The following is a 23,558-nucleotide window of genomic DNA, read 5'->3' on the forward strand; positions in this document are numbered from 1 at the left end:
GAATAACAGTCAAATAGCCCTTTTCTTCCTAAATTGCTTTCTGCTTCACAGATCTTTCTGTCAATAGTCATTCAGGCAGAAAGCATGCTGAATCCTCTGCCTAAAACTGCTCAAATCCTGCCCGCTTTAAACCAAAGGTTCCATTTTCATTGAGTGCCGGTGACTGTGATTGAGTGCAAATGAGATCTGGAGCAGGGTGCAGACACTTCAGAATTTCAGATGTATGTCATAAAAGATTTCACAGTTGGAAACAAAAGATCAGTTTAATCACTGTTAAATGTATTTTCAACCCAAAAATTGAACTTCTGTCATCATTTACTCACCCTCACCTCTCATCCTAACCTGCATTTCTTTTTTCTTATATTGAAAAAAAAGAGATATTTAGCAGAATGTCTGTGCAGCTCTCTTCCATACATTGAAAGAGGGTGGAGACCAGAGGCCGTTAAATCTCAATCATGGACAACTTTTATGCTGCTTATTTGCCATATGTCTTGAATGCTGTATTCCACATCTTCTCATAGCCTTCGATAGCTTTGAACATAATGAAATGTCAGTTTTTCACTGATAATCTTGCTTGACAGCTGTGGTCACCATTCACTTTCAATGTATGGAAAAGAGCAGCTGGGACATTCAGCTATAAACTCCCTTTTGTGTTCTATGGAAGAACAAATGAAAGAATGACAGAACAAAAGCACAAATGAATGAAAGACAAAGACAAAGACAAAGAAACAAAAGAACAACAAAGAAAGAACGAGCAAACGAACGAACGAACGAACGAAAGAAAAAGTAAGAAAGAAAGACCAAAGGAGGCGAATGAACTAACGAGCGAACTAATAAAAGAAAGAATGAGAAAGAATGCAAGAACAAAAAAATGAAAGAACAGAAAATTAGCAACTGAACGAGTGAACAAACGAAAGTAACAACAAAGTGAGAAAGAATCAACGAAAGAACAAATTATCAAAAGAAAAAAGAGCTAACGAAAGTAAGAAAGATAGATAAAGAATGAGCAAATGAAAGAACAAATGAAAGAAAGAGAAAGATAAAAGAAAGAACAATTGAACAAACAAACGAAAGGGAAAGAAAATCCAAGAAAAATGAACAGAAGACATAGAAAGAAAAGAGAATTGTGGGAAAGGTGTTGCCATTTGACATTTCCATGATCCCCAAGCAAGACCCACACACACACACACACACACACACACACACACAAATGCACGTGCACACACGCGCACGCACACACACTTATAATAATCGGATCTCTGTTGGTGGCTGTTTTTAATTCATTCAAGGTCCTCGTCTATACATGTGGCATTTTTTACGCTTTTGACCTATAAAACATGTGACAAAGTGATTTGAGACTTCATACGGTGCATGTGAAGAGCATGTGCGATGAGTCTCATAATTCCCCGAGACTGTAGGGACAGAGGGGAAAGTGTTTCGTCGTAAATGTCTCCCTCACATCTTTATGTTAGAATCGAGGATGTGTCATTTGTCAGTGTCACAACAATAAAAGCCAAATCTCATTACCAGTCGATTCATATCGCAATGTAGAAAGACAAATGTTGGCCCTGCACTTCCTCTGCTGTGGTTTCCGCAAATGTAGAGGGCCGAGCACTGAACCTTGAGGTATTCCACAATGATTCTGAGGAGAACGTCTGTGGTAAACGCCATAAAACTGCAGACTGCGAGAGAGGAAGCCGACAGCTGCAATGCAGATTTGCAATACCACACACAGAGATAACGGACGTAACTTCCTAGGCATGCAAAAATGACTTTGTGGCTCAATAAATGCAGCAGAAAAATGCTCACAAATCTTTTCAGTTTTTATATTCGAAACATTAAAACGTGTCGCATTCACTCACAAAATACATGAGAACAAATGAGGTTTGATGTCTTGAGATTTAAATAGAGATTTTCCCATCACACAAACCTATTATAGGGTTTTAGAAAACTTTTAATAGAGAATACGTGGCAAAAGGACTACTTTTGTGTTGCTTTTTCAATTAGGGTTACCACCCGTCCCGTAATATATGGGATTGTCTTATATTTAAAGATGAAGCGATGCGTCCCGTATTTAATATGGTCCTATGGTGTCATGGCAAAATCGTTCAAAATCGTTAATTTAACCATGATATTAGAAGTACATTTTGCCTACAATGAGTAAGGGACCGTCTGAAAAGTCCACATATTTTGATAAAATGTCCTAAAACTGTGGAGGATGTGGTAAGGGACCGTCTGAAAACATCAGACTCTGATTAGTTCAGGTTTCCAATTCAATTACGAATTGGCGCCACTTGTGTACAAAAAATAATATCAATGCAAATTCAATGTTATATAGGCAACAGGAAGTTAGTAAAAATAAAATAAAATGTACTCAATTTAAGCCTGTTTAAAGTAGCGGCATAACTCAAAATATGACTTTGCGTATGACTTTGCAGGGCGTGGCGGAGAGGTGTCTGGGCAGAGCGAGGCCGGGAAGATAAGTGGTGAACGAGTTCCACCTGTGTGCCACACCGGTCTTGCATTCCAGTGAGGGGCGGCGGGAGTATTTAGAGAGAGGAGACAGCGGCAGACGGGAGGGAGACACACGGACCTGTGTGTGTTTGTGTTTATGTATTGAACGAAAAAGCTGACGATGTTTGTAACAGTGAAAAGTGTGGGTGTGAATAAATGTCAATGCAGTCCCAGCTTCCTCCTTGCCCATGCATTCCTTGAATTGTTACATGTTTATTTTGTCATAGTTCTCTATACATCCATCCTTCAGGAATTCCAATAGTGGGTGCGCAACAGTGTGCCAGTCAACTTTTCACAACGATGGCGGTCTGTGTCTGTGTGTGTGTGTGTGTGTGTGTGTTTAAAGGGCTTAGTTGCAGTTCACGTGCCAGGAGATCACATTGGCATACAGCTTTTGATCCTTTAAGGGTTCTCGGGGTGTCTGCCGGGAGCTCACACTGGCATGTAGCCTTTGATCCTTCAAGGGTTCTCGTGGGTGTCTGCTCGTTTTTAAGCAAGTGTGTATGTGTGTGTGTTATAATTAAGTTATGGCTCACAATTGAAAAGGGTCAACAGGGATTGCAGTTTTGGTTCTTCCACTGTTAGATAACAGTTTTTCACACACTTCCATACATACACTTACTCAATGACACAAGAAAGGTTAGGGAAAACTCTGGCTGCATTCCAAAACCTAGCGAGATTCCTAAGTAGGCAGCAATTTTGGGCATACTCCCGAAGTTAAGCAAGGGCGGAGCCAGGAGTTTTTCCCAGGGGTGGCCGGGCAGGGGCCAGAGATCAGTCTGTGGTGGCACAGAAATGTTCGGGCAATACATGTTAAGTCTTGTGCTCAAAAACGGCAATTGCGAGTGGGGTTGCCAATAACCACCCCTGGCAACCCCCTAGCTCCGCCACTGAAGTTAAGATACTTCATTTAGGCTAAAATGGCCTTTAAAACCTTAGACAGATGTTTTTGACCATGTTGCATCGTCTTGTGCTAAAGCGCCACATTCAAGTAAAAAAACGTCAACTTTTAGAAACACTTCTCAAGATTCCTGTGTTCTACGTCTACGCAACCCCTAGAGGACTGGGAATTGTATTTTTTATTTCAGTAATTTAGGTTTTCCTATGAAGTTACTACAAAACTGATTTTTTACATATTGTTATTGCAGTTTTGTGGTTGCTATGTGTGGTTGCTATGTGGATTTACTAGAATACCACAGTTAAACGATTGTTACTGTAGTAAAACCAGTTCATTTTCAAAATATAGCTGTTGCATGGAATCCAAAATAGTTGCAAGGGAGTGCAAAATATATTGCGAGGGATTGCAACATTTTTTGTGACGAAATCAAAACATTTAGCTTTTTTTAGTGCAAGAATGCATTCTCAAGGGCTACTAAGGCAGCATAACAAAATGTTTAAAGTAATAGTAAGTAAGTAACAGTTATTCTCTCATCATTTACTCACCCTCATGACATCCCAGATGTGACTTTCTTTCTTCTGCTGAACACAAATGAAGATTTTTTTAGAAGAATATTTCAGCTCTGTTGGTCCATACAGTGCAAGTGAATGGAGGTTGGACTTCAGCAAAAGTAATCCAGTGGACTCCATCAGTTAAATCCATGTCTTCTTGATAATTGTGGTTGTGAAACAGATCAATATTTAAGTCTTTTTTACTCTAAATCTCCACTTTCAGTTTCAGATGTGAAAGCGAAACTAAACAGGCACAAAAAGACTTGTTTTGACCTGTTTCTCACCCACACATCATATCGCTTCAGAACACATGGATTTAAGCACTGAAGTCGTGTGGCCTACTTTTATGCTGCCTTTATATGATTTTGGTGCTACTAAGATCTGGAGACCATTCACTTGCATTGTATGGACCAACAGATCTGAAATATTATTCTCAAAATCTTCATTTGGGTTCTGTAGAAGAACTAAAGTCATACTTTATTTTTGGGTGAACTGTCCCTTTAACATATAATGCATTGTGACAAGCACAGTGGAGGGCAACATTTTTAAATCTAATTAAAACATGTTATCTAATTTAATATTTGTGTGCAATGTTTGGTTATGCTAATTAGTGTACTGCATTATTAGCTTAGCAACATGCTAACCCCTCTTTTGAAAACTAAGGCAGCTCACTAGGTTTTTTTAAACCGATCCATACTCTCTCTCTCTCTCTCTCTCTCTCTCTCTGTGTGTGTCTATAAACTGCATGCTGTGATACAGATGCTGACACCGCATGCTGTCCGAACTGTTGCTAAAGCCACTACGGCAGGAATTCCTTTGATCTCCTCTTTACGATGGAAGCTCCTCATGATTTCCTTAACATTTCCTGTTGCCAAACTGTTCCTTCCATCAGCATGCCTCTCATGTCATGCCCCGAGCCGTGTACAGTAGATGTGGCAACATTTCTGGAAAAGAAAAATGAATGAATTTGGGTAAGATTGTGTGTTGTTTCAAATAATACTACGGCATTTCACCTCACAGGGTCTTAACTGAGGTCCCTCCTGCAGACGCAGTGGCCAAAGAACCTGATAATGAGTTAACGCATCTGAACTGGACTCAAACGGTGGCTTTAGCCGTTCACTCTGGATGCTGACCAAATTCACACCATTGCCAGGTTTTATAGATGACTGGTTTTGTGTCTGTGCAATGCAAACTTACAATAATAATCTTACCTCTTTCAGATGTGTTGAGTTTGATTTGGCAGGAAAATTCAGGCTTTCATCAATCGTCCTTTCTTGTTTAGGTCATGTCCAACGTAAAAGAAGGTCAGCGGCAGATATGCTACTTACTTGCGCAGATGACATATTTGTCTTGTAGGATTTTGTAGGACTTTCAGTGACTCTTGGTAGCTAGTTAGATCCGCTCTGATATAGTGACCACAGGCAACCATGAGTGTACCGCAAACCATCAGATTCATTTGCACAGGAGAACAGTGCCAAAAGTACAACAAAACAATGTCGATAAAGAATTACGTAGTGTAACTTTAAGCCAATACTCCAATTCCTGGATTCCCTCCAAACATTTGGTCATTTGGCTCTTGCAACATGCAGTCAGGGCTGTCGACAAGGGGGCAACTGTGAAAATCTATAGAGTATAAAATTGTAATCAAAAAGATATGAAGTTTAATGCTAGATTTTTCTCTTTTAACAAAAATAGATATGGAGGACATTTCAGCCAATAATTTCACTTTAAGGAGCACTCACTCTTTTACTCTTAATATCTTCATTTTAAACCAGCAGGCCTCCATTTGATTGAATTTGCAGTTATGAATTCTGTGTACATATGAGGGTGCCACTGTGTGGGCGTTTCACCCTTGATTAATAACTGAACTCTTAATGCTTTATCCACAGCTAATAGTCCTAAGAAACATCTTACTAACAATATGTCGGAAAAAAAAACAGCCTCATGAAAGAAAAAACGCACAAATATGATGATGTTATGCAAATATGCACTCACATACACAAGACTTTTTAATAACCCTGTTTCATTTACAGAACATTTAGAGATGGCAATACACCACTTATAGTCACAAACACTGCAGCGCTTTAACAAGCATTAAAACTTTAACTTTCACCCCCAAAAAGTAGATCAAAGTTGCTTTAAGTACTTTAAAGTTGGAAATCTTTTTTTTACATTCTGTAGTTTAATCAAACATGAAAATTATAATTATTTACTCACCCTCATGTGATTATCAGTGTTGGGTAAATTACACAAAATAGTAATCCACTACAAATTACTAATTACTTCTTAAAAATTTGCATTGGATTTTTGATCCATTCAATTAAAAAGTCATTACATTACAAATTTTATTTTAAGTGACAGTTACAACTGTTTTTGTTTTTCAGCTCAACGAGTTCAAACTAATGTCTATATTTCCTTCTTGTCGTTTTCCCTTCAGCTGTTACAGAAGCATAAACAGAGGTAGGCCTACAGATGAAAGTTTTAAATAGTTTCTATATAAATAATATTATTTTAGAAATGTGTTTTCCAAGTGATGTACTTAAAAGTAATTAACTTTAAAAATCTGTAACTGTAATCTGATTACAGTCATTTAATATGTAGTGCATTACACTACTTTTTGCTACAAATATTATTACAGTAAATAATTACTTTGTAATCAGATTACACTCAACTCTGGTAGTTCCAAACCAAAGAGTTTCTTTCATCTGAGTAAACCAATATATAGTTGACTGAATTAATAAAATGGTAAAATATTTTTGTCTCACTTTAATGCTTATTAAAGCACCTAAGTGTCTTAACAATTGTCCATGTGACTCATGCACCATATATATATATATATATATACACACAAGTCTTTTGAAGACATACATCCATTCATCCATCCATTCTCCCATCCATCCATCCAATCTCCATCCTGCCACTCACCCAATTCCACTCACCAAATTCCATCCATCCATCCATCCATCCATCCATCCATCCATCCGTTTTTCATCCATCCATCGTTCCAACCCGCCATCCATTTTTATCCATTATAAATGCAACATTCATTAATTTATTCATACAATAACTTTGAATGATGAATGTAATTTATTTTCAAACCAAATCATTAAAACAGTACACAAACAGTGCTCAAATCCAATATGGCGGCTACATCACTAACATCAAACCTCATTGGACCAATGATGTCATGTGACAATGTAGTATACTGCTTTTTGAAGCATTAATTGGTGCTTAATGCATACTGTTTTATAAGTGTAAAATGGGACAAAATGTATACTTTGCTATATTCAGTATGCAAGCATTGCCTTCTGAAGCCTGATAAACCTGTGTTGTGTTCTACATTCTCATTAAAAACTGCCATCTGAGTTACACCCACTGTACTGATGCGTATTGTGCTTGGTATTCACTGTAAAACTCTTATGGTTTCGGCAGGTTAGCATTGTTATGGCAGAAATGTTAGCCTGCAGCTATTAGCAGAGCAGGAAAATCCTGTCTGTCCCAGGCCAGCTGGCAGTAGCCCGCAGACAGATCTGTGCGTGCTGTTTTTAAGACCACTAGTGACATCTGACAAAATCTCGGCTGGAAATAAATAGTCTCAGAGAGGTGCTTGTTGTTCGCAAAGGTGTCAAAAGCCATTAAAGAGATAAACGATCCGCCGTTATTTATTGAGTTTCATTTATAGTGTTCACTCTTGGCAGGTTTGGTTCGACTAAAACGAACTCTGGTGCGATTGCTCTGTTAGTGCGGTTAATTTGAACAAGTATGAACGCTGCCATCCGAACCTTGGTGCGCACCAAACAAGCGGACCGAGACCGCCTGAATAGTGGGTCTCGATCCGCTTCCAAACAAACTCTGGTACGGTTCGATTGATATATGAACGCAACATGGACATCTAAAGGGACCAATAGCAGGAAGTAATTTGCCTAATACTGACCACAAGCATACCTGGTTCTTCTCATCATAGGAGCTATGCTGCCCATTACAGTTCGGTGTCCTTGCAGTATATCTTCGTTTGTGTGTGCAACAGAGGAATTCCTGGTGCAGTTTTGATGCTTTTACACATTTTATTAGCTCTTCAGTTATTCTCAGCTGGTAAAAATACCACCATATATTCATATATAAATCTAACGAGTGCATTTCGCCCATCAGCCAGCATTGTTTTGGAAGATCGGTAAGTTCCGTCACAAAATATACGTCATAAAATCTGTCCAATCAGGTTGAGATTTTCCCTGATGCCTTTGGTTTTGTAGCTTTAGGTTCGGTGTTAAAAATGCCAGTGTGAACGCTAAACGAACCAGGACTAAATGTATCAATTTCTTTTTTGGTCCGGACCAAGCGCACCAAGAGAACCGAACTACAAGTGTGAACTCACCCTTAGTTCCAAACCTGTACAACAATCTTTCTTTCATGGAACACAAATGGAAATTGTAAAGAAATTCGTACGTAGCATGTTCATCGAAAAAGTAGCAAATTGTTCTTTTAAATCACATACATTCTTTAAAATGTTTCCTTTTGTGTTACATACAGGTTTGTATGGAGCCCCTTAGAGTACAGGGAGGGAATAAAAAACTAAAAAATAAACTGAATATCAGTAGATTTGTATATATTTTGACATTTGGATGCTAAAACGTGTTATTTCTGGGAAAGAAATTGTTTCTATCATCTTTAGGCCTCTGTTGCCTTAGGAAACAGTTTCATTTCTCTGTCTTCCTCTGTGGGATTGTTGTGCGGAGGAAAATAGAAGCGATGAAGTATGTTTTCCGAAGTGTGCGCCATCACTCACACTGAAAAACACAAGCACCTGGGGGATTGTATCCATCAAAACCCGTAAAGAGAGATGGAAAATGATGTCTGCATGTTAATTGACAACAACGTTTCTTGCTCGGAGAGTGAGATCTATCTATCATTTAATTTATACAGCCAATTGAAACTGTCATGAGCTGAGAGAAAGTGTGTCATGGGGTGTAACCGTTCAAAGACGTTTCATTAAATGATGAAATTCTTGAAGAAAGGAATGTTGGCGTGAGTACAGAATAATAGTGCATTCATATTTCTTAAAACAACAAAAAGCAGTAAAACAATTGTGTTTTAAAATATGATGAAATCAATGTCAGGTGGTGTAAGCAACATGTAGGCAGCCATTTTGTCATTTATATTGACAAAACCACAAAACAGAAAGTAACCCGTAGACCTCAAGACTGAGTGGGAAGTGCGATATTTGGGCATTTTTAAGAAAAAGCGCATGAAAAGGTCATGTGGTGTAACCCTAAGAAAACTTGATATTCTTGACTCAAAAATAAGACATTTATTTTATGAAACCAAACTGGACACAAAGATTACATCACTAAAAAAAAAGAGATGTGTATTAAACTAGATTTTTTTTTAATATTTCTTGGACCTTTCTTTCACCTTGGACAACCTTATTTGTCAATGACCCCTATACCACTGTTAAAAATAGTTAGCCTGACCAAGCACAATAATGTATCAATAAAATCATTAAAGCCCTCTCTGCTGCTAAGTTTGACCCACAGAAAAAGACAAAAATCAATATAAATAAATTCCAAAAAAGGAACCGTCCTGTTACTGTGCTGTTTAAGAGTGACCCAAGACTTCTTATTCCTACAGAAGCCACATCGGATTATTTTTTAAAGGGGAAAAAGTGGAAACACAGCACAAAGAATCAGCATGTTTTGAAAATGGACAAAGAGAAATGTTGTAGAATTGTTTGAGAACCTTGGACATACAGAGTGAGTGACCCAACCAATTAGGATGATGGTGCAGACAGCTGTAGTTGTTCAACGTGCACTCTGAAATCGAGAACAAGAGAGACGTATCAATAGGTGGAGACCTTGAGGGAGATGAATAAGGAGTGAAGGAGAGACCCCAAACAACAGGCCCTCTACACTGAATGGGGGCTATTTTTGTATCCCATGTTGCCTGTAAACCTCTTATGATTACATCCCTTCCCCCCTAAAATTGTATAGCTGGGATGGCTTCCATCATGTCGCTATGGAAACCACAAGTGGTCCACTAAGGGGTTGGTAACAGCATTTGAGAGTCAGAGAGGACAGATGGATTAATCTAACATATTCACTGTGACAAAATTCACTTCCATAATGAAGAAAATGGTTGGTTAGTTGGTTGGTTGAAAGAAAATGGATGAAAATGGATAAAAATGGCTGGCTGGATGGAATTGGAAGGGTGCAATTGGGTTATGGATGGATGGAATGGGATGGAATTGGATGGATGGATGGATGGATGGATAAATGAAGAATGGATGGATGGATGGATGGATGCAATTGGAAGGGTGGGTGTGGGTTATGGATGAATGGATGGATGGAATTGGATGGACGGATGGATGAATGAAGAATGGATGGATGGATGCAATTGGAAGGGTGGGTGTGGGATTGGGTTATGGATGGATAGATGGATGGATGGATGCAATTGGAAGGGTGCAATTGGAAGGTTGGGATTGGAAGGGTGGGATTGGGTTATGGATGGATGGATGGATGGATGAACTGGATTGATGAAGAATGGATGGATGGGTGTGGGATTGGGTTATGGATGGATGGATGAATGAAGAATGGATGGATGGATGCAATTGGAAGGGTGGGTGTGGGAGGGATTGGGTTATGGATGGATGGATGGATGGATGTTTTAATGTGCATATCACTGCAGTTTCATCGAAAGTTTCATGGCACCACCACAAAATGACGTGTTTGCAATTGCATTCTTCATTTCTCATGTAGTTTTTATGACACTTTCAGTTAAGTTAAAGTTTAAGGTTTGGGGTAGGAAGGTCCGTTTTGTTGATTTAAAACTCAATAGAGCATTAACCTTAAACTCATCTGTTTCTGAGAAAACTGATCTTGCTTTTAGCGCCCACAGGGGACATTTCACCTCAGAACTGCCGCAATAAATGTAAAAAGTGTCGCCACAGTGATGATATATATATTTTTAATGATTATGGTATTTTCCTTGCATTGTTTACAACTTGGTACCTTTTTTAAAAAAATATTTCATAATTAATTTCATATTTATTAATATGTTAGCATTTTATTTTATACATTTTATATTTAGCTTGTTACATTGTGTACTGAAATGTACATTTCTAAACAGCTGTGGGTGAGATGCCACTGGCTTCCACAGGCAGGGTGGACAGTTGACATGTGACCCTTGTGGAAACGGGTCAAAGGTCACCAAGGTCACCAAGGGTCAACGTATGCATAATTACCTGCCCAAGCTAAAGCAACACACTGCTCTGATTACAATTACATCTATCTATCTATAAATGAAAATTAAATGGTTCTGTGATTACATTTCTAGAGTAACTTTTTAGTTAATATCTAGCATTACAAAAAGAATTAAGTTAATTAAGTCACCCACAGCAAGTATCATGTGAGCATGTTTGGGCATGCAGAAACACATTCTGCAATTTGGTCTGACCGTCATGAGCATGCAAGGACAGCTGGTCTATCATCACACCCCTCCCCATCCCCTCTTTCTTCTACAGAACACCGGCCTGTGGCCACCAGCGCAGCACAATTATTTATCAAATCCAGTCATCCTAACAGCACTTTACCCTGAAAAATAAAGACTGTGAATGTTTCACTGACCCAAACCTACAGTATTATTCTCAACAACTAGTATCTGTACCAAAAAATGATTTTCTGACCCAATAATATACAAATATCTTTCCTGACACCTTCTGTAATGGCAAGACCCACTCAGTGTTTAATTTATGCAGAACACACACACATGCATGCGACTGGCAGGGAGCCGCTGGCCCATTTTTACCCTGACAAATTTTCCATCTGCCATCAATTATATGACAGAAATCCAGGGAATAAAAGGATTAAATACTATGATTTCATAAAAAAAAAAAAAACAACATTTTGCTCATTTATGATGCTAAAATATGATTCATCTTTAATATCATTGTAAGTTGTAAAATAAATATGCCCATATTGCAAATAAACAAAGACTAATTGATGTATCTGTTATGAGTAATTAATGATGCATTATTAAAATCGTATTAGCTTTGAGTGATGATGTCCTATTGAAATTCAATCCAACAGCCACCGTATTGATTACATGGAATTGAGCTTGAACACAGACATATAGTAAAATATCACAGAAGATTAAAAACCAGGTCTGAAATGTGTTTGCTCTTAATTATATTAACAATGAACTAAAATATAGGAGAAGGAATAAAGTAACCGTAAAAAGGCCCTAAAATAGATGATAGAATAGACATCTATAGAAAAATGGGACAGTGAATATATAACATGTTAATGACTGATATCAGCATCATGAAAATGTGCATAATTGTCATGGTCTTATAACTAGAGTCAGAAGCGCATATATATATATATATATAAAACATATAGAAGTTTCATAAATGTTCATGACATTCTAACTTATTATATTAAATCATTCTAGAATGTTACAGTATTGATGCTGTTAATGATAGAAAAGTGTTACCAAGAAAAAAAGCTGTATATTTATTGCACAATACATAGTACTAGTGCAATGGCGCCCTCTGGTGTTTGCTTGAAGAGTTTTAGTATTTTGCACTGGTCATCATTTTTGTCGCTATAATAATTCCATCTTTTCTCCTCTCACTATCTATACTGTTCCTTCTATACTGTTCATATTTTATACAAACTCTGTTTTAACACTTATCTTTGTAAATACTAAATCCACATTCAGTCAGATTCTGTTCACTGCAATATATTGGTAAGGAAGTTTCATTGTCTGGCATCAAACAAATGTGTGAACAAACACCTCCACTCTATATTGTTTTTTAGAGTTATCTGGGATTGACCGAACATTGTACCTGCAGCTGGTCTGGGAGCAGAAAATGTCACTACTCCTTGTAAGAAATCAATGAAAAAGGTGCAAGGAATATTACACCGCTAGTCTGAGAAAAAACATTAGACGCAGGTCACGTTCAGTTTCGACGGTTGTCAGTATACTAATATATACACTCACCTAAAGGAATATTAGGAACACCTGTTCAATTTCTCATTAATGCAATTATCTAATCAACCAATCACATGGCAGTTGCTTCAATGCATTTAGGGGTGTGGTCCTGGTCAAGACAATCTCCTGAACTCCAAACTGAATGTCAGAATGGGAAAGAAAGGTGATTTAAGCAATTTTGAGCGTGGCATGGTTGTTGGTGCCAGACGGGCCGGTCTGAGTATTTCACAATCTGCTCAGTTACTGGGATTTTCACACACAACCATTTCTAGGGTTTACAAAGAATGGTGTGAAAAGGGAAAAACATCCAGTATGCGGCAGTCCTGTGGGCTGAAAATGCCTTGTTGATGCTAGAGGTCAGAGGAGAATGGGCCGACTGATTCAAGCTGATAGAAGAGCAACTTTGCCTGAAATAACCACTCGTTACAACCGAGGTATGCAGCAAAGCATTTGTGAAGCCACAACACGCACAACCTTGAGGCGGATGGGCTACAACAGCAGAAGACCCCACCGGGTACCACTCATCTCCACTACAAATAGGAAAAAGAGGCTACAATTTGCAAGAGCTCACCAAAATTGGACAGTTGAAGACTGGAAAAATGTTGCCTGGTCTGATGAGTCTCGATTTCTGTTGAGACATTCAGATGGTAGAGTCAGAATTTGGCGTAAACAGAATGAGAACATGGATCCATCATGCCTTGTTACCACTGTGCAGGCTGGTGGTGGTGGTGTAATGGTGTGGGGGATGTTTTCTTGGCACACTTTAGGCCCCTTAGTGCCAATTGGGCATCGTTTAAATGCACGGCCTACATGAGCATTGTTTCTGACCATGTCCATTCCTTTATGGCCACCATGTACCCATCCTCTGCTGGCTACTTCCAGCAGGATAATGCACCATGTCACAAAGCTCGAATCATTTCAAATTGGTTTCTTGAAAATGACAATGAGTTCACTGTACTAAAATGGCCCCCACAGTCACCAGATCTCAACCCAATAGAGCATCTTTGGGATGTGGTGGAACGGGAGCTTCGTGCCCTGGATGTGCATCCCACAAATCTCCATCAACTGCAAGATGCTATCCTATCAATATGGGCCAACATTTCTAAAGAATGCTTTCAGCACCTTGTTGAATCAATGCCACGTAGAATTAAGGCAGTTCTGAAGGCGAAAGGGGGTCAAACACAGTATTAGTATGGTGTTCCTAATAATCCTTTAGGTGAGTGTATATACCAAGTTTAACGGGATATTTCACCCCAAAATGAAAATTCAGTCATTGTTTACTCACCCCTGTGTTGTTGTGACCCTACATGACTTACTTTCTTTTTCCTTTACACAAAGGGTGAAATTGAGAACAAATATTGTGCTCAGTGATGTCATACAATGGCAGTAAAAAGTGAACACCTCTTCCAGCTGAACAACAGAACACAACACAGCTGCACACAAAACAGAGAACAGAACTTACTAAACATGCCGGAAGAGTTTGTAGTTGAAGAAGTGATGCATTTCTATGCCCAGCCTGAATTGTTTGAACGGAGTACTCGGAAATAAAACAGAAAAATAGAGGAGGCTACAGGCAGCTACAGTCACACGTTGTCCTAACCTGATGGCAAACGACATGTGATAAAAGGTATTTTTTCTATGGTAATCAGAGTTTTTGTCCTAACCAGCAGTGACAAGCGATGGTACATTCTTTCGATCGCTTGTTTTCTTTTTTCAGCATTGTGCGGGTAAATCCATCCGCTGTGAACTGGCACCGGCCCAAAACCTTAAAAAAAAATAAGGCTGTGCATAGAAATGCATCAATTCTGCAACAACAAACTCTTCAGACATGTTTAATAAGTTCTGTTTTGTGTACAGTTGTGTTCTGTTGTCGCTATCACTGTGGAGGACCTGTTTTTAGATAAACAAAATACGTTTTCGCTCGAACGGCCCAATGTCGCGAGTGGGCAGCGTGAACTGTTGCTCTCGCGGCCTATCATGAACGCACACAGGAGATCAACAGTCACTGAATATTTTCACAAAATAACTCTTTAGATTTCAGTTTGCTTCTCACCAAACTGAATCGTATGCTTTCATAACAATCATGAGTCTCATGGAATAATTTATTAGACTTCTGAATTCTGCTTTTTGTGGTCACCATATACTGCCATTTTATGACATCACTGAGAACAAAATTATTTTTGCAACTTTTACCTATGTGTTAACAAAAAGAAATTAAGTCATATAGGGTTATAACAACACAGGGCTAAATAAACAATGACTGAATTCTCATTTTTGGGTGAACTATCCCTTTAAGAATGCTACATTGCTTTGGGAGCTTTGAAGTACTAAAACTTCTCAAATGACTAAAACAGTTAAACTTGATTGAGTGATTGGTGACTAAAACTAACACATTACCCAAATCTACTTTTTCTGTTCCACAGAAGAAAGTTAGGTGGTAGTAACAGTAAAGATATCAGTGGGGAAAAAAATACTATTTCTTCCAAAAAAAAAAAAATAAGACCAGTGATTTCAGTTTATCAGTCATTTCATCATGTGGAGACAGAAAATGTGTACAATCACCGACTATAAAAGAAAAACACCACAGACGCCATATAATTGTTCAAACTACGTTTTCAAAATGTGGCATTTTAACTCTAGTACCAAGTGCTTTAAAATTTCCGCCATTTGTATACCTCGTCAGTAAACGGCTCAAACGATCTTTCTGAGACATGTGACCACGAATCTGAATTTGAAAATCACTTTAAATCGTTTATGATTTAGAATTCATTAATTCTGATCTTTTCAAAATGTTTAGCAGAATTTAATTTGGTGATGCTTTCCAGATGAATAGATGTAAAACAGACATCTCGAAGATGCACCCAAGTGTGCTATCGGAGTAGTATGTTTTTATTGATTCAAGAATGGGTGTTGTTGCCCTCTGGTGTTTCTTTGAGGAGTTACAGCATTTTGTCCTGGTTACTATCATTTTTCTCCCATCAGTCTTGTCTCTCTATATTTATAATTATTTTAAGTTACATTTCCTGCACTATCCCTTTTTCTTATAGAACATACAAACACTCACATAGAATCTTTAACCCTTGTGCATCCTTGTGGACATTTTTGGCTTTTTCAGTTTTGTTTTTTTGATAACTTTGTCTGTGTTAATGCTAACTGCATAAAATTTTCCACAGGTGTGAATTTTTATTGGAATTTTAATATTTCACCCTATTTTCTTAAAAAAAATATTTTTTGCACTAGTTACACAAAATACTCCCTCTTAGCGTCGTTTTGGACAAAAATGGCCCCATTGAAACCCATTAAAACTGCGATTTTTAATCCCAGTGCCATTTAACTATAAAATTATGCAATCTTGTGTAACATGCTTTCATTATGTTGGCAAGGCTTCAAAATTTACATTGTAAATATTTTTTACCAGATCGTGCCATTTTTTCAGGTTTGGCATATCATCAGCTTTTGTTGTTGTTTTCTGCTGTTTTTGGCTTATGCATATTATAGAGCCAATTAGATACATTATGAATATATAATTGTGTGAGTGTGTTGGTATGGATTTCAGAGTGTGGTTTGTATGTGTCTGAGGCTCTAATAATAAAAATAAAAAAATTCTGTTTAGCATTTATTAAATTGAAAATAATTATAATTATTATATTTTTATAAAAAACAACAGTGGCATTATGTAAACAAACCGGCGTTTAAAGTGTTAAAATTCTGAAAATAAATGAATGTTTGGTAATTATGATTAGAACTGATGCTGGTTAAAATATAAGTCAGTGAAAGTAGAAAAAATATTATTCTATAATATTTTTATGACACTTTTTGACATGGCCATTTTTGTCCATTATGGACCTAAGTGGTAGCTTTTTTTAAATCTGATACTGCATAAAAAATATGAAAGCATCAAAATGAATGTTGTTGTTAATCATTGACATATCCGAGGCTCTAATAATCAAAGAAAAAAAATTCTGCTTAGCATCTATTAAATTGAAAATAATTACTATTTTTCATTTTTTCCTAAAAAAACAACAGTGGCATTATGTAAACAAACCAGCGTTTAAAGGGTTAAAATTCTAAAAATGAATGAATGTTTGGTCATTATGATTAGAGCTGATGCTGGTTAAAAAAATTATGTCAGTGAAAGTGGAAAAAAATATAAATCTATAATATGTTTATGACAGTTTTTGGACATGGCCATTTTTGTCCATAATGAACCTATGTGTAACTTTTTTTAATTGATGCACAAGGGTTAAAACAGTGGCTTATTTGTCTTGTCTGTAACCAAGGCTGTAGCAATGTATTCTGGGCCTCCTGACTGTATATTGCTCTGGGCCCATTTCCTATTAAAAAATAGTTTAGAATTTGCTGTGGGACTCTTTGGGCCCGTGGACCTCTAGAATCATTACCACCATTCTCCCCACTAGCTACAACCCTGTCTTTAACTCTTTGCTAGTAAATTATCTTGTTGTCCATCCACTCATCAAACCGGACCCCAGAAGCATCTTTCTCTACCAAATATTCAGAAATCATCATAATTCTCTGTATCTTTGCGTAAACATTTAAAGGAATAGTTCACCCAAAAATAAAAGTTCTCTCATCATTTACTCACCGTCATGCTCTCTCAGATGTGTTTGACTTTCTTCTAAACATAAGCGAATATTAATGGAAGTGAATGGTGACCAGACCTTGGAAGCTCCAAAAATCATATAAAGGCAGCATAAAAGTTATCCATATGACTCAAGTAGTTTAATCCATGTCTTCTGAAGCAATATGATAAGTGTGGGTGCGAAACATAAATATTTAATTGCTTTTTCACAACAAATTTCCACGTTCACATTTACAAAGTGAAAGTGAAAGCGGAGATTTATAGTAAAAATGATTGAAATGTCGATCTGTTTCTTACTCAAAGTGATAGCATTGATTCAGAAGACATTAAACCATAATATATTAAACCAGTAGAGTCTTATGGATTACTTTTATTCTGCCTTCATTTCATTTTGGCAGTTAAAAGTTCTCACCACAACTCACTTGGATTAAAATGACCTAGAGAGATGAGATATTCTTCTTAAAATTGTATTTGTGTACAGCAGAAGAAAGTTATACACATTTGGGATGGCATGAGGGTGAGTAAATGATGAGAAAACTACATTTTGAGTGAACTATCCCTTTAAATGGAAGACTTAGCTAGATGATATTTGGTTGAGTTGATGAAACTTATTCAAGCATTGTTGGCATTAAAATGCATCTGAAAAAGAGAATACATATACAATGGCCCCAAAAACTCTTTGTACACTTAAAATGTAATTTTGTGAATAAAAAATGTTTTGCCCAAAAGATTTGACATTTTCTCAGTAATAACAAAAGGAGTAGATCATCACATGTTCCACTGCCGTCAGACAACATGAAAGTGTCCAAATATTTATTATTATATATCTATTATTAATATAATAATGCATTTAATGCATATGATAATGCATTAAAATAAAGTTACATTTGTTAACATAATTAATGCACTTAAATACTTTTTGGTATTTTGACATCTGATAACAGGCAATACTTTTGTTAGATGTGATCAGCTGAAACAATTTTCAGTTAATTTGATCGTTTTCTACATAATAAGAGCCCTCAGACCATAATAATATCGTCAAATTGAGCTTCCAGATTGTTGCCATTGCATTCTTCTGTAATACAGACAACAGGAAAGACAAAAATATGAAAATTTTTAAAGGATTATTCTGGGTTGTATAGAAGTTAAAATATACTTAAAATTACTCGTCTTCGCTTGCCCCATCGACTTCTATTGTAAAGGTCAATGCATTTATGTCAAACATAGAAACTGAACAATTATCTCAGAGTTGTTTAATCCTGTGTGCTTGATGATCTTGACTCATAAAAACTTTAGCAGGGAAAACATTTTATGTGTAAACATTTATTGGTTTCAAACTGAGATAAAAACAACTTGCACCAGCAAACATTTTACAGCCTTTCGTAGTCCACACATCTTGCAACCAAAATAAAACAGAAGGGAAAAAACGAAAGAGCAAAAGACGCAAGGGAGCGCAAACATTTATTCCAGTGACTTTTAATGAGATAAGAATTTTAAAAACCCATATTGGACAGCGTCCATCGTCCCAAAGACAGGAAATGAGAGTCAAAGCAATAAAACCTTCCATTTGCCAGCTGCGCCATTTCTATCGACGTTTAAATTAAGTTAAAATAATAAAAAAAAAATAATAATAAAAAAACACTCACTCATTCTCGCCAACTGTGCCGAAAATGCATTAGACCAAAAGAACTTTTTGGGACGTTGTTTTTCTGGCTTTGTCGTTGTTGTTCGGCATATATAATGCCTCCCTGCTCGAAGGCACAGGTCTCAGTGTTCCTCGTTATAGATGTCCCGTCTTCATAGTCGACTGTAAGAATCATAGGTTGGTTGTAAAATGTTTGTTTTTTCCTTTCAGTTTCTTAAAAAAATAAAAAATAAGCCCAACAATGTTTCAGTAAGAGCTGAAATGGCAAAAGCAGAGTATGTATTGTTGCTGTGTGACCTTGTAACTACTATTGACATTGTTGATCGTGAATTAAAATAACCAAACAACATGCTCTGGTTTACTTTAGTTCCTGTTCTATTTCCAAATGAACAGAAGAAAAAAAAAAAATGCCAAACATGTTTTGTTTGCCTTTGTTTTGGTTTCATTTAAATAACAAAGCTAGATACATTCGTTCAAAACTGTGAAAGAACAATTCAACTATAACATTCCAGATTTACGCAATTTCTTTTTTTTTTTTTTTTTTAAACAAACTAGCGTGAAAACCCCATTCGAAAAGAACAAACCCGTTTGGATTAAGCCATAGTGGTGCACAAAACCAATCAAACAAACAAACAAAAAGAAACAAAACCAGGAAGGTGTGACTAAAATGGCAGGAAGTGAGCCAGAGTCAATGGAGGTGATTGGTGGAGAGAGGGAACAGGGGGCGTGGCCTCACTGAGAGCTGGATCTGGCGAGCGTGTGCCGTTCGTTATGTCCCTTGCTAGTTCTTAGTTTGAATTTGGTGATGGAGCTGTTGAGTTTTTGAAGTGCGCTCTGCGCTGCGTATTTCGAAGGGAACAAGGCCAGGATTGTGTACGTGGACGCCAGGTCATGAGGATTGGGGGGTTTGGGAGGGTCAGAGTTTGTTGAGTCCTCTCCCTCGCCACGGCTCTCTGATTGGCTGGGGGACGGAGGTTCGGGCAGCCATTTTATGAGAGCGCCAACTTTGCCGAGTTCTGCCAGTAAAGAGTCCGCTTCCACTCGACTAATGCCAGCCGGAAGATCTGTCACCTCCAAAACACGACCTGTGTCTGGACAAACAGAAAAAAGCGTTTTAACGAGTGTGACACGTTATGTTTCTGACCTAGCTTTACATAAAACAAAAATTCTACACATTTGAAGTTACCGAAGTCAAACAATATAAAACTCTGATAAACTTTTTTGGGGATGTCCTAAAAAGGACAACTGGTCCTGGTATGCCCAATTCCCACTACTTACTAGGTCCTCATGGTGGTGCTGTTACTCACCTTAATCTAGGCGGATCATGAGGATCGCTGTGCATGACACCAAGGAGACTCACAGCATGTGGAGGCTCATGCTATTCTCCGCGATCCACACACAATTTACCACACGCCCCATTGAGATCGAGAACCTCTAATCACAACCACGAGGAGGTTACCCCATGTGACTCTACCCTTCCTAGCAACCGAGCCATTTTGGTTGCTTAGGAGACCTGGCTGGAGTCACTCAGCACACCCTGGATACGAACTTGGGACTCCAGGGGTGGTAGTCAGCGTCAATACTCGCTGATATACCCAGGCCCATGCAGAAACGGTTGTTAAAAACAACAATAGCAAAATAGAGCCCTCAACAGATAACTGTTAAGAACAACATGGCTTAAAAATGGCACTAAGTCTCAATAATTCGCTGCAAACGTGCAAAATGATTGACAGGTCGAAAGCGCCATTGTCAGCAGTCCTCGGACACATTATTGTATACTGTTTACAGAGTCTAGTGCGGTCACAGAGAATACTCTGAGAGTTGGATCTGGGGCTTTTTGTTGTAAACTTGAAACATGTAATGTGTGCTAGCCTTAAGTCAATGCAAAATCTCGCCAAAAATATAGCAAGCAAAATAAACGTGTGTGTGTGTTTTTGTACCCGTTTCTCTTGTGCTCATGTCAGTAGACAGGGATTTCTTTGGGGGTCTTCGACCGCGGCCACCGTGCCGGACACCCACAGGACCCTGAGACATGACAACAGAGCTGAACATAAGCTGGAGCGCATATGTTAGAAAAGAAAAAACTTGTTTTTTAAATGATGATGGTGATGAAGATGACGCAAGGCATGGATTAATGCCTATTTGGTGTTTCTTCAACTTCAGGCAATTTCAAGTCCCAGGGGTTGATTTTTATTCAAACTAATAGATTTCAACTTCATTTTTGTTATATGAAGGTCTTATTAAAAACTGAATTGGAAACGTTTTACTAGGCAATCCTCTTTTATTTTTGGTACTTTTCAAATGCCTTATTTGTTTTGAGCTTGTGCCAGACTATCAATAATTTTTTTTTAACTATTAAAACAGTTCCACATTTGTGGCGTCATTTCCACAACACCAAAAGGTTTTCAAAAGTTAGCGTATTTTTGAAGAAAACAATGAAAATTCAAGGTTAATAACACTTGTGAGCGGAGTATTTTTACAAGGCGTCCTTTCCAATCATGTAATGGTGCGTTCACATACAAATATTATTTGCTTCGCATTGCTCGTGCAAGTTTGATCACTGGATTAAATTGCTGTTTAAACTCACGTTTGCTTAAGTAACGCGAACCCGCGAGTATTCCCCCTTCTCTTCCGGAAAAGGACAGGAGTAGGGGCTTCTACGACAACTTATCTTTCCGCCATCAGCCATGGCCGATATCACAATGAAGTCCCAGATACGTTGACGTTGTGTCATACAGTTTTCGGGTGTGCACACACACACACACCACTACAACCATTTTCTCACCCATTTTTCCTGATTTCTTCTGCTACCACGCGAGTACGTCAGTGACATCTGGACAATCTCAATGCTGATAGGCTTTCGCATCAACGCGTCTTGCGGATATTTCACTCGAGTTGAAAAATTTTAACTCGAGCGAACACGCGAATGAAGCGATTTTGCTTCGCGCCATTCCTGCCGCAAATTTGCGTCTATTCGTGTCTTTGCATTGACTTTGTATATAACTGTGCCGCGCAAAACGTTCGGTTTGCGTTGTATGTGAACGCACCATAATTCTGCCAAAAACGGTGAAAATATTATTAAATTCTATTTATTAAATCTAATATTAAATCGATTAATTACTTAATAGTGTGCATTTAAAATACATAATAAATTAGCTATTAAATTAGCCTGAAAAAAGTCGGATATTTTATTTTCCAAAACTTAAATTTAATTTCCACCACAGAATTCTATTAAACACGATGCAGAAATGGAGATGTGCTGGAAATGACACTGGTGGGAATTTGTATGACTTTCAGAACATATGTACATAAAAATTTGACATTTAGTTGTTAACAAATAAAAAACAATAATAGTGAGCATGAAAACTGTTTTAACAAGATTTTACTTTCTAGAAATCCACAGTGCTAAAAGTGCCCAAAGTTGAAGAAACACCCATGTGTGTGTGTTGATTTTAGTAGTCAATATTGTGAGATCCATGCTTTATGTGTTTGTGTTTGTATATGTGTGTTCAACCTGGTGGTGATGAAGATGATGATAATGGTTGTTGACCATATGAGAGCCGTGCATTAGTGGGGGTCTGATGGGATGGTTATACTGCAGGGGCTGTCCAATCAGAGGAGGATACCTGCCATCACCTGCAAACACAAACACACACCATTTTTGACTGTATGGACTGCTTCCCAAAATGAAAATAAATAAAAATGAACTAGTGTGGCTACTTACACACCAAAGTGGCTTACCTTGGCCTGGAGCGAAAGGGCGGAAAACTGGTGCATGATAGGAAAGCGGGCGGGGCCAGGACGAGGACCCTTTAGATTGGCTAGATGGGCAGGAGCAGGTGACTGAGCCGGAGAGAGGGAGGGGCTAACCAACTGCTTAGGATTATTTTGGAACGAGAAGGAAATTACATTAAAATGTGACAAAATATTTCCTACAGTTTAAGAGGTAATTGTTAGTGGTGAACTGACGCAGCTGTTCATACCTGTGTGTTGTCCTGCGGGGGGAGTCCGTTGGGTTTATAGTATCGGTTTGGTTTCCACTGTGGTGGTGATGGAGCTCGCGGCTGCTGGCTGGGAGGAATGCTCAATTGCATCATCACCACTCCACCAGCAGGGCGGGGAGGAACACCTGAAAATGGCAGCAGATGGTCAAATTCACGCAGTCCTCAGTATGTGTAATTCAGTAATAACTGCAGGTTAAAAGTTCCTTTAAACATCAAACCAACAAAAGAATGAGCTGGATGGGTGAATCTCATTAAAATATGTCCATTATACATTCTATCCCGAAATCAAAAATGCCCAAATGATCCCAAATAACCAAAATTTAACTTAAGACTTTTGAGAGACAAATTGCTTGTTTTGTTC

General features: G+C 37.9%; 1 protein-coding gene across 1 annotated transcript in view; it reads right to left on the reverse strand.

Annotated features, from left to right (window-relative positions):
• Positions 1-19,457: 19,457 nt before the first annotated feature.
• Positions 19,458-23,558, reverse strand: part of LOC127641075 (R3H domain-containing protein 1-like) — a 47,012-nt gene continuing 42,911 nt past the window's right edge. The window contains 6 exon segments of the mRNA XM_052123839.1: positions 19,458-20,284; positions 21,134-21,218; positions 22,708-22,829; positions 22,935-22,958; positions 22,961-23,085; positions 23,181-23,322. Of these exon segments, the coding sequence (XP_051979799.1) occupies positions 19,926-20,284; positions 21,134-21,218; positions 22,708-22,829; positions 22,935-22,958; positions 22,961-23,085; positions 23,181-23,322 (857 nt within the window). The 3' untranslated portion in view covers positions 19,458-19,925.

This window comes from Xyrauchen texanus, chromosome 50 (assembly GCF_025860055.1).
Source record: "Xyrauchen texanus isolate HMW12.3.18 chromosome 50, RBS_HiC_50CHRs, whole genome shotgun sequence".
In the NCBI taxonomy this organism is placed as follows: domain Eukaryota; kingdom Metazoa; phylum Chordata; class Actinopteri; order Cypriniformes; family Catostomidae; genus Xyrauchen; species Xyrauchen texanus.